The sequence below is a fragment of the Sinocyclocheilus grahami genome, unplaced genomic scaffold (assembly GCF_001515645.1).
Source record: "Sinocyclocheilus grahami isolate Dianchi unplaced genomic scaffold, SAMN03320097.WGS_v1.1 scaffold339.1, whole genome shotgun sequence".
Classification (NCBI taxonomy): Eukaryota; Metazoa; Chordata; class Actinopteri; order Cypriniformes; family Cyprinidae; genus Sinocyclocheilus; species Sinocyclocheilus grahami.
The window spans coordinates 209,177-220,922 of NW_015505518.1; the positions used below are offsets into that span (position 1 = coordinate 209,177).

Genomic DNA, 11,746 nt, shown 5'->3' on the forward strand with positions numbered 1-11,746 from the left:
AATATGCATGTACCTTGCAGTTTAAAAATTGTTAGTTGGTTGATCAACTGAGACAGCACATATCTCTGGGAATTTAAACTTTGAATGTGCACTTTTGCTCTGTCAACAAGTGTCGATTTCAGTGCAGAAAGCCCTATGCCGTTAGTAATAATGAAGGCTTGTTCAGACTAAGTCTAAATAAATAGAGATGATAAGTTTTCAAAAGCAAACAGTACATCTCTATAAACTCCTTTGTACCAAGCTCTGAACATAGCAGATGGATAATTTGTTATACTTTTATCATTGTTATTATTATTAGTGTCAGAATTTGTTTATGGTTCCGATGGAGAAAATAAACTCTCAGTAGAATAAGATATTAGCTTTTAGGTCATGTGTCAGGAACTGACCTATAAGTGAACGGCAGAGTAAGATTTGATTTTGATAACAGAAGCTTGCAGTATTTGCAGAGCTACATAGATGCTCACAGAATAACAAATATATATATTTTATTTTCAACTTTCATCATTGGACTTGATGTGTATAGTTTTGGTGCAAAGAGTTGTTATACTTTCATGTCTTATAATCACATGAAAGGGATACTCCACCCAAATATGAAAATTCTCTTATCATTTACTCACCCTCATGCTGTCTCAGATTATATTGCTTTTTGTTCCCAAAGTTGATGCTTCAAAAACCACACAAAGTGAACATGATGGTAATCCATACGGCCCAGTTATTGAATCAATGTCTGAAGTGAAACAATAGGTGTAAGAAAAGTATTATTATTTGTAACTTTTTTTTTTTTTTTTTTACTATAACTTTAACTTGCATGTATATTTCTTGGTCTCACAGGCATATTCTCTTGTGGATCGTGAAGTTGGTTATTGTCAGGGCAGTGCCTTCATCGTAGGATTGCTACTTATGCAGGTTTGCTTTTGTGTTTTGCTTATCATTATGAACTAAAGTAATGTAAAGAAATGTCTGTGAGCCAAACTTTGCATTAACCAAATGCATCATTCATTGTGTGTTTGTAGATGCCGGAGGAGGAGGCTTTCTGTGTGTTTGTCAGACTAATGCAGGAGTACAGGCTCAGAGAGTTGTTTAAACCCAGCATGGCTGAACTGGGTCTGTGCATCTACCAGTTTGAACACTTGCTCCAGGTAAGAAAAAATATTTTATAGAATCTAGACTAATATAACTGTACATATAATCTTGAGAGAGCGTTCAAGGAAAAAGAAAAATAGCAGACTGCTTGTTCTTGTTGTTGAGGCATTACTCCAGTCTTCAGTGTCACATGATCCTTAAAAAAAATCATTCTAATATGCTGTTTTGGTGCTCAAGAAATATTTCTTGTTATTATGAATGTTGAAAACAGTTGTGCTGCTTAATATTTGTGCGTGTAAAATTATTAAGAACAGTATTAATTTAAAATCGTTTTTTATAACATTATAAATATCTTTACTGTCACCTATATAGGGGCCAATATATGATTCGCTTAAGAGGCGAACATGATTCAAGTCTTAGTTATCGTTGTGATTTTTCCACTGATTTAGACAGAAGTGATTTCTCTTTTATTATGTATTTTATACTGCATGCCAAGATGTCTGGAGTAATGACATGTTTGTCCACAAGGAGGCAACAGATTTATAGTGCATAGACAGTCAAGAGGCAGCCCATTTGTTTCTTCTCAAAAGTATTTTATCTAATGTCTTTCACTTTTTTTTTTTTTTTTACTTATATCATGTTTTCATCTCTGTGATCAGGAGCAGTTGCCGGAGCTGAACGTTCATTTCCGTTCTCAGAGTTTCCATACATCTATGTATGCCTCATCCTGGTTTCTCACTCTGTTTCTCACCTTCCTACCCCTGCCAATAGCTACACGTATTTTTGACATCTTTATGTATGAGGTATGGACACGAGACTTTGTGTGTTACTGACTTAGCTGTATACTGTATGGACAAAATGTTCCCCGAAGTTGGCAACATCTGAAAAACTCGAAAGGAAAAATGGTTGTTGTAGGGTTGCACTGTGTCCTAATCAAACTGAAAGTCACTCAAAGTAAACATTTTAGTGTACTATAATAAAATTCTAAAGTAAAAAGGGTAAAGTCAATGGAAAGTCCCCACCATAATATATAAGCATTATCAAGTACATAATTTGTGTGTACTGTATGTGTTGCATGCAGTTTTCAGTTTTTTTTCGAAGGTGTGAATGCATCGAGGGTGTCGTAAGAACTTAAAAGGGGTCATATGATGCGATTTAAATTTTTCCTTTCTCTTTGGAGTGTTACAAGCTCTTGGTGCATAAAGAAGATCTGTAAAGTTGCAAAGACTAAAGTCTCAAATCCAAAGAGATATTCTTTATAAAAGTTAAGAGTCAGCCACGCCTACCTAAAACGGCTCATTCTAACACGCCCCCACATACCTACGTCACTATGTAGGAAGATTTGCATAACGCCGCCCAAATGTTCACGCAAAGAAAGAAGGCGTAACTTTTATTCTCGCTGTAGTATTGTTGCCGCCGCCGCCATGTCGTGAAGGCGCTGTGTGCTTCGTTGTGAAAGCGAAACTACTTTATTTGGCCTTCCAAAAGAGGACGATATCGCTTCGTCATGCCTGGAGCTGATCCATGCTGGTCGCTGAGGAAATACTTCAACTTTGCGCGGAGTCCAGCCCGGGGGCGCCACATGTGGTTGCCGCATGCATCACAATATGGCAAGGGGCGTAACATTTCCGTCACACGCTTGAGGAATTCGGCCAATCACAACGCACTGGATAGCTGACCAATCAGAGCACACCTAGCTTTTTTAGACCGATGAGCTTTGTAAAAAATCAACGCGTTTCAGAAAGGCGGTGCATAGAGGAGACACAATAATGTACAGTATGTGGAAAATAATGTGATTTTTTTTTTACCTTAAATCGCATAAACACATTTCATTACACCAAATACACAAAATAATGTTCTTTTTAGCAGCATCATATGACCCCTTTAATAGAGACATGAAAATACTAGGGCATGAGCATTTGTTGTAGTTGTTAAGTCTGCGATTTTATGAATACTGTGTGTTGTTTTCTCAGGGTTTGGAGATCATATTCCGAATTGGAATAGCGATATTGCAGTACAACCAGACAGACCTCATACAGCTAGACATGGAGGGAATGTCACAGGTCACAGGGAAAATCATCTCTGCTATGTACATCAATGTATTATACATGTAACAACATAAACAATGGCAATACTTAAACTGATGTTTGTTTAACAATCTCACCACAGCACTTTCAGAAGGTGATTCCGCATCAGTTTGATAGCTGCCCAGATAAACTGATCCTGCGGGCTTATCAAGTCAGATACAATCCCAAGAGAATGAAAAAGTGAGTGATCTGAAATTGTAAATTAGTGATCTGTGAGTAAAAATCAAAGGGAGATTCACAATAAATGAAAGAAAGTTTGGTTTTTGTCTAGATTCAGTTGTTGCCTTTTCATCCACAGGTTAGAAAAGGAGTATACCACTATCAAGAACAAAGAAATGGAGGAACAGATTGAAATTAAGGTCTGTATATGTGTATTTAGATGCAGTGGTACATATATTGTTTAAAACCTAGACTTGGTTCAGCTAATTTGGTGACTAACATGTCAATTTTGTTTGTCCGCACACAAATTACTTTTTTATCCAATGATATTTCGCTTGAGCTTCATTAAGGATTAAATTTTACTATACAAAAAATATAATTATGTACTTTTGTTGTTGTTAAATGCCCCATTTGGGTTTGATTTATACATAAATATTCTGTAAAGGTATTTCTTCAACATTTACTATATTTAATATTAAAGTATTCAACATTTTTGGTAAATAAAATGAAGCTTAAATAAAATAATATACGATTTTAAAGTAAAACAACTTTCTCTTTAGTCAATTTCTTTTTTATTTTAAATCATTTGCTTTTTAAATAAAAAATATTTTTCAAATATTTTTTTCTTTTCATTTTAACAGAGACTACGTACAGAAAATAGACTACTGAAGCAGAGGATTGAGACACTGGAAAAAGTGAGATGGTTTCTTCTAACCAATATGCATGAACCTAAAATAGCCCTGATTAGTTTGTGTTTGAGTAAACAGTGTAAATATCTTTATTATGTGAGTAATGTAAAATTTTAGATCATATAGATCTTTACACAGACTTAGCTTGCCTCCTTCCTGATGGTAACGTTTTTGAAGTCTCATCTCATCTTTTTCTCTGCCTTTCTCTGTTGAAATTACTTCCCCACAATTTTCACCACAAACACACTCAATCTGTAATACTCACTTTTGTTTTACACTTTTACAATTCTTCACCACTTGATTTTGTCCTAATGAAACTTTTACAAATATTCCCTTTTTCTTCTCTTCATGTGTGTCTGTGGTTTTCAACACCTTTTTTCCTTATCCATTGTTTTCTTCCTTTTTTCCTTTTTTTTCTGTCCATATTTTCAACCTTTTCTTTCTTTTCTCTGTGTCCTTTCTTTCCTTTTTTCCTCCTTTTTCTCTTGTGGTGTTGTAGGAGAGTGCTGCATTAGCAGACAGGTTGATTCAGGTACAGTACTGTCAAGCCAGCTGCTCACTAATCCCTCCTGCCTTTCCTCCTCTCTTTGCTCAATCATACGCTTCTTCTCTTCAATCTTCCATGATTCTTACTGTAATCCACTCTTTTTCCTGCCCCTGTGCTGCCTCCTCCACACAGTTCAGAGAATGGGCCTGTTGCATGAAAAGTGGTTATTTGTTTTTCTGTGTTTCTCATCACTCCCTTGACAGCTCATTTGTTTACATGGCTGTAACAATGTCTAAGAGACATTCCAAATGAAAGTTAACCCTGACACTCTCTACCGACAGTTTAGCCTTGCATGTGGGATGTGGAAGCATAGGTGTGCATCAGGGTTCTGTATTAGGTCCAATGGCATTTTCAAATTTTTTCATGTAATTCATCCAATTCCAAAATTCAGTGGGATTCTTTTGATTCTAGAATTGATCAGATTTCTTCTTTGGTTTTATGATGCAGAGGTATCATTGCATGTAACCCTTCTCATTTCTTTGATTAGAATGCCATACTGGTTGGAATGCCATACTTATCTCCCCTTAACTGCAAGTTAAGTGACAAATCTCCCAAGAAGAAACTTACTCCATTTCTCTTCTCTCAGGGTCAGGTGACTCGAGCCCAGGAGGCAGAGGAGAACTATGTTATTAAGCGTGAACTGGCTGTGGTTCGGCAGCAGTGTTACACAGCTAGTGAGGGTCTGGAAAAGGCACAGGACACCATTCGTGAACTTCAGCAACACAAGGTAACAGCAGATGAATAGCTACAAGTTGAATTTCAGTGCTGAGACTATTTTTGCTGCACTCAGCTGACCTCAGCAGGAAATATTGATAAAATGCTATGCAGACCTTTTTATTACATCTTTTTTTTAATATAGTTTTTTTTAAACTAGCTTAAATGACTGGAGTGAACTGCTCACCCATCATTTGAAAAAGATGTCTGCCATTGCATGTGGCAGAAAGCCCAAAAGACACACCAAGAGCACTTTCTGTTCAGCAAGTCTGATTGAATGTAGATGATTTAATCAGTTTACCTAATTTTACATTAACCATTTCATAATTTATGGCTGTTATTTAATGAAATAGTCAATGTAGTAACCAGTAAGCTCTGAAATACTGTCAGTGTGAAAGCAATGCAAAGCCAGCCTGTTCTCCCAGTTAGCTTTATCACTGCTTATGTGTGCAGTGTGAAACAGACACAACAATCACATCCCTTGAAGGTACCTACTGTTAAATTAAAAAGTAATAAAGCAGTTAATTATGAGGAAATATTCTCTCTTTTATGAAGTTGCAGTGTGAGATCATGCAGTTTACAAGAAAACTGAGCAAAGTCACATGTCATATAAACATGTTTTTATTTTTTGAACAATCATTATGTTCGCTGTACACATGGCTGCAAGCTGTTCTTAGTCAAAAGATCTGCTTTCGCATGGCAGAATTACCCTGAACTGGGTCACTGACAGGTCAGAGATTATTTTCTGGTAAGATTTATGAAAATGACTGTTTGCATCAAGTTGACTGTTTGAACCCATAATTAGAATTTAAATTCTTTAATCATCCTCAAAAGTTAAAAGAATGGATGCTAAAGCATTGATATATTTTGGAATTTTCGTTTTTTTGATTTTAGCAAATGGCTGCAATATAACAAAGAGTGAAAAATTTAAGGGGGTCTGAATACTTTCCGTACCCACTGTATATATAATGACCTATACAATTTCATTTTAAATTAAGCATTCAGTGACATGTCATAAGTAGAGTCTGGATCTCTGGCAGTGCTTGTTTTCTCTTGTGAAAGGTTCATTTCCACTGTGCTTTGCTAACTGGAATGGAAAGCGTTGGGTTTTTAGTTAAAAGTCCAGTCCTTCTGCTAACACTTTTCAGGTACACAAGAAGTAGAATGACCGAGAGTGTCTGTAATTGAAACATCTGAGTAATACGGGTATGATGAAGTGACTGGAAAGCATGGAGGGAGGTAAGAAAAACAGAAGTAAAAGTCCGTGGGAACTAGTGTTCACACAAGTCTCCAGGGCAGGCCACAGCCCCCTCTGGTAGGCCACAGTATATGCACATAGTACACAGCAGAAGCACAGTCACATCAACACTGCTGTTTCAGTGATCGATATCGCTAAAATTAACAAAATAAATTTCCAGAATCACATCTGTTGAGTAGGCACTTACAAAATGACTGGTTGATTTTCATACATAAACTTAAAATTCTTTGGAAATGCAAAAGAGGCTGAAATTGTTATTTTATGATGTAACGGTCTTGAGGCCTGCTTTGTTACAGTAATTGAATAGTTTAATTACGGTGTTACAGTAATTTTACTATGGTAAGGGCTGTTTTTAGGCACAATGTATCAATAAATTAATAAATTTTTTATGCTAACGATCATAATTCTTCCACAAAATAGAGTTCATTAGTCGATCTATATACTCTTAATGGTTACCAAGCAACATTGGCACAAAATATAGAATAGAGCGCAACAGGGACCACTTACTTCTCCAGGACTCTCAGCATTTCCCATTGATTTCCCATCCATAAATTAAACAAATCATCTGCGAGATGAACATTACAACAAGACTGTATACTTTAATGTCTTTTATTAGATGATGAACTACACTTCCCATTAAACCTCCCATGTTGCGAATGATGTGTTTGCCTGTGCAATATGAAACGATTGACTTCTGGTCATTAATTTTAAGTATAAAATGCATTTTACTTAAATTTATTGAGAAATATTCAAATATACAGTGGGGCAAAAAAGTATTTAGTCAGCCACCAATTGTGCAAGTTCTCCCACTTAAAAAGATGAGAGAGGCCTGTAATTTTCATCATAGGTATACCTCAACTATGAGAGACAAAATGAGGAAAATAAGGTTTTTGCCTCAGTGGTGATGATTAGATCAGTGGTGATGATACGGCTCATACGCCTTGTGCACATACAAATGATAAGTTAACCTATTATTTACAAATGACTAGTAGAAAACTATATTCTATCAAAGCTTTTACTAAATGATGCTGAAGTATAGTACTTAATGGAATATTGTCTGTGTGCTGTAGAGGAACAACTCTCTGCCTGATGAAATCAATGTAGCTCAGCTGCAGGATGAGCTGAAGCTGGTGAAACTAAGAGAGCAGGAGACTCTGCGCTCCTTCAGAGAGATGCAAGAGGCCGTTACTGATCTCAACCACTGCTGGCAGGTGCAGAATCTCTATACAACCCTACTGAACTCAAATGTTGTGGCATTCGTATAAAAAAGTGTGGATCAAAAATGGATCTAGAAAATTCCTTTATGCGGCAAGATACTTTGTTGGACCCTCTACTGGTCCACAAAACTAATTCTTTGCAAATGTCATTTTCTATCACAGCATCATACGTCTCGTGGAGGAGGAGGCCATTGGAAGGAGTCTCCTAAAAAGAATGCGTTGAATGAGCTACAGGACAAACTGATGAGTCTGAGACTGCGAGAGGCTCAGGGTCAAGCTGAACTCAAAGAGGTCAAACTTAAAATCCTGCAGCTAGAGAGCCAGGTTAGAACTACAATATCTGTATCAGTGTTATTTTTGTATCATTGATATACAATTACATTTTATATATAACCAATTTTTTTAAATATAGTATTTATTCATTTTTATTTATTCGTTTTAGTTTTGGTTATTTTAGTGCTTCAACTTCAAAATTGAGACTTGCCGACTAGCTGAAATATAAGTTTAAAAGCCACAGTCCTCTTGAAACAAATTAGTGTGTACTCTAACTTATCATGCATGCACACTTATTTGTACATAAAACTTCTATGTGAATATTTTCTAGGGGTGTTCTCGTAATTGTGTCTACGATGCATCGCGATGCGGACATGGACGATTCTGCATCGATGCAATAGACCATAATCGATTATAGCCTACTGATGTCATTCGCATACGCGTTTGTCACACTAGCTTAAAATGGTAGAGGGAAGCAAAACACGAGTATTAGATGCACTGACAGACTTTCATGTGCACTTTGTGTTTTTTGTCCTGAAGCTCACGGCTGCGGTTAAACGCACTTGCATCTCCGAATACTTTTATGATACGAAATTGATGTAAGCATAGTTATGTTTTCAGAACAGGGCAAAACATATGATATGTCGAAATAGATCTGTGCATTAGTGTGAATGCAGCATATTAATGCTGCCACTGTCTATGATGTCATCAGTAATAATTAGCAGTAGTGCTGAGGAAAAAAGAAAAACCTATAACTATGATTGTCTGTAAACATTCGGATACTGTAAACTTTCTCAGATACTAAGGATGTTCATTTTGGTTATTTTTCCTAACCGATGCTCGTTAACCGATTATTAACCGTTAACCGACAAGATTATTTTAAATTCCAATTTAATTAAATTAGAAAGGATACGTGTCTGTGACCAGTTAAAAAATACTAACATTTGTTTCCGGGGGATTAATTTTACATGCGCAAAAAGCAGCAAACAACAGAACATGAGGATTCATATGCATCATATCACATCACGCACCTGCAGTGCTTCTGCGAGTGGAGAAAAACATAATAAAGCTAGGCTATAGGCCTATATATAGAGAACGATAAATAGGCCTATACGAAAAATATATTTTTACTTCAATAATAAATTAAGAAAATGAAAGAAAAACTGTGCAACAAGTAGCCTAGTATGCAGAGATTGTTCATTTTTGTGCTGCGCGAAAGGAAGCCAGACGGCAGAAAGCGGCATCCTATTTTTCTTTAGGCTTATTTTACAAAAGCACAAAGATTTGTTTTTATTGTGAATGTACACAAATAAAGGCAAACCTTTTATAATTCCGATTATCTTTACGACTAAAAGGAGTAGTTTCTTCCACTGTTAGAAGGAAAAAATTTAAATGGGCGCCACATGCGCGCACACAGTTAAACATTGCTGCCTTGACAATAATGCAGCCTGTTCATTATCATAATAAAATACAGTCAGTCAAACATAGGGAAAAAACACACTGCTCAGTTTAAATATGTAGTAAAGTCTGTGCCGTTAAGCGTTATCACCATACCGCCGTGATGTTATGCAAACCATTTTGTTTCACGTGGATATTGGAATGCGAGTGAAGTAGGCTACGTAATAAATAATATTTTGGCATTCAAATACATCGCGAATACGGAAACATTTGATTTTGTGTCGAATGAGAGACGCAGCATTGGTTTCAGTTTCGTTTTAGCCTAAATTAATTAGTTTTGGCTTGTCGTTTAGCTATAGCTTCTTATATTTTAAATTCTTGTTCTTTTCTAAATACTGTTAATTGAAAGGATTTGTTGTGGAGTGAGGGGAACTAAAATAGCCTAGCTATGTTTACAGTGTTTATTATTAATGTTTGTAAACATTTCGTGTCGGCATTAGGCCTATTTCTGGATGAAATAATAAAATGCGACTTAAGGTTTTTTTTTTTTTTTATCTAAAAAAAAAAAGCAATTTTTTAATACGCGTAGCGTATTTCAACCATACAGCAAACCTTTTTAAATATTTTGATTTAAAAAAAAAAAAAACCTTTTAAACCGGTTAACTGATTGAATTAATCGGTCAAAATTCTTCACGGTCGGTTAACGGTTAAAATGAACATCCCTATCAGAGACTGAAAGTACTTTTTGTTTATCACTTAAAATGGTCTTTTTCCCCCTTTATTACTTTATATTTGCTTGTATGTTTTGAAGCTATATTTAGTTGGTTAAATTCTTAACAATTGTTTTGATTTATTAATAATTTGTAATTGTTTTAAAAATTAGCCTGCTTATATAATTTAATATAAATGCAAAAAAAATAAAAATTGGTATAAAATGAATATGAAAATGTGGCCATGTGCCTTAATATTGAAAATTGAGGATGTGACGAATCGTGATGCAACGTGATATCGAATTGAATTGAATCGTTGGCATGATAATCGCAATCGAATCGTGAAACCAGTGACGATTCGCACCCCTAATATTTTGACGCATAAATCATGATGCATTAGTAAGTTTGCCCTTAAGTTTGTTTGTTGTTTTCCTCAAAATGTAAGATAAAGTTTGGCAACCAAACAACTTCACCTTCTCACATGTTTCTCTCCGTTTCCACAGAACCAGATCAACTGTAAACTAGTTATCAGACATGAGCAAGAGAGCGCTGGCCTGCAGGAGAGACTGCAGAATGCTCTTTCCCACAACAAAACACTACAAAGCCAACTCAACGAAATGAAAAGAAAGATGGCCGAGTCTGACTGCAAGGTGCAGTGCATTCACAGTCATACAATACAGGAAGAACAGATAACTGAATATTCAGTGAGATAAACAGTAAATGGGATGTGTCATATACTGTATCAATACCATATCGGTTATTGGCTAACATGAGACATTACAGGAAAATACTGTTTCATTTTTTTTTTCAGTGTGGATTTTCAATTTAATAAGAAAATCCCATACATTAAAAAATAAACATCCATGTTTTCATACTGTACTTTATATTGCTGTGATGCCTAAATTCATTTGTAGCATTTAAAATGATTGACCTTAGTTTTTCATGCTTTACATTTAGTTTATTTAGACAAAATAGTGTAAAATGTTTAATATATGCCATTTATCTTTCATCAGACATCGGACATAGACAAATAATTATCACCTTATCGGTATTAGGCAGAATTTTAATATCAGTGCATCCCTAATTAAAAGACATAGTAAGACTACAACCGAATTTGGGTTTATAGATTAATGCATGAATTAGAATGTTGAATTTTTTTAGAAATACTTTTGAATTCTAAAAGTAATTTTGCTACCTTTCTTTCAGAGCAAAGAAGAGGTGATGGCAGTCCGTCTAAGAGAAGCTGACAGCATGGCCTCTATGGCTGAACTCCGGCAAAAGATAGCCGAGCTAGAAATACAGGTGAGAAATATCATCCATATCTATTCACCAAGTTCATAAAAGTTCTGTCAACCATTATATTAGCATTGTATTGTTATATTACCCTATTATATTAGCACGAAAAAGCAAAACGAATATCGGACGCGATGACGCGCTGGAATAAAACAATAGATTTCTATGGATGCTTCCACATAGACCGCGAACATTCGCGCATCGAAAATGCGAATGTTTTTTTTTCGCACCAGTCCGACGAATCTTTTCAGTTTCGCAAAGCGAAAACACGGGCCATCCAATAAGATTTGAGCTAGGATCACGTGACCGGAGCAGCTG

The 11,746-nt window shown here is 35.7% G+C and overlaps 2 protein-coding genes across 2 annotated transcripts in view; both read left to right on the forward strand.

The window, feature by feature from the left end:
- Positions 1–5,310, forward strand: part of LOC107602985 (EVI5-like protein) — a 10,777-nt gene extending 5,467 nt beyond the window's left edge. Inside the window, exons 5-13 of the mRNA XM_016295649.1 lie at positions 832–906; positions 1,014–1,139; positions 1,743–1,886; positions 3,057–3,146; positions 3,253–3,350; positions 3,469–3,529; positions 3,971–4,024; positions 4,518–4,550; positions 5,152–5,310. Coding sequence (XP_016151135.1) covers positions 832–906; positions 1,014–1,139; positions 1,743–1,886; positions 3,057–3,146; positions 3,253–3,350; positions 3,469–3,529; positions 3,971–4,024; positions 4,518–4,550; positions 5,152–5,310 — 840 coding nt within the window. The remainder of the gene's footprint in view (positions 1–831; positions 907–1,013; positions 1,140–1,742; positions 1,887–3,056; positions 3,147–3,252; positions 3,351–3,468; positions 3,530–3,970; positions 4,025–4,517; positions 4,551–5,151) is intronic.
- A 369-nt stretch (positions 5,311–5,679) lies between these two features.
- On the forward strand, positions 5,680–11,476 carry LOC107602986 (ecotropic viral integration site 5 protein homolog). Its single transcript, XM_016295650.1, has 5 exons — positions 5,680–5,766; positions 7,608–7,748; positions 7,917–8,078; positions 10,639–10,785; positions 11,342–11,476. Exons 1-5 carry the CDS (start codon positions 5,680–5,682, stop codon positions 11,474–11,476), a joined length of 672 nt encoding a protein of 223 aa, XP_016151136.1.
- Positions 11,477–11,746: the final 270 nt, after the last annotated feature.

Excerpts from the sequence above, each read along its gene's own strand:
- LOC107602986 (XM_016295650.1), top strand. The coding sequence starts at position 5,680 with ATGCAAAGCCAGCCTGTTCTCCCAGTTAGCTTTATCACTGCTTATGTG. Across the intron at positions 7,749-7,916 it reads ATCTCAACCACTGCTGGCAG|CATCATACGTCTCGTGGAGG; the intron begins GTGCAGAATCTC and ends TTTCTATCACAG. Across the intron at positions 10,786-11,341 it reads TGGCCGAGTCTGACTGCAAG|AGCAAAGAAGAGGTGATGGC; the intron begins GTGCAGTGCATT and ends CCTTTCTTTCAG.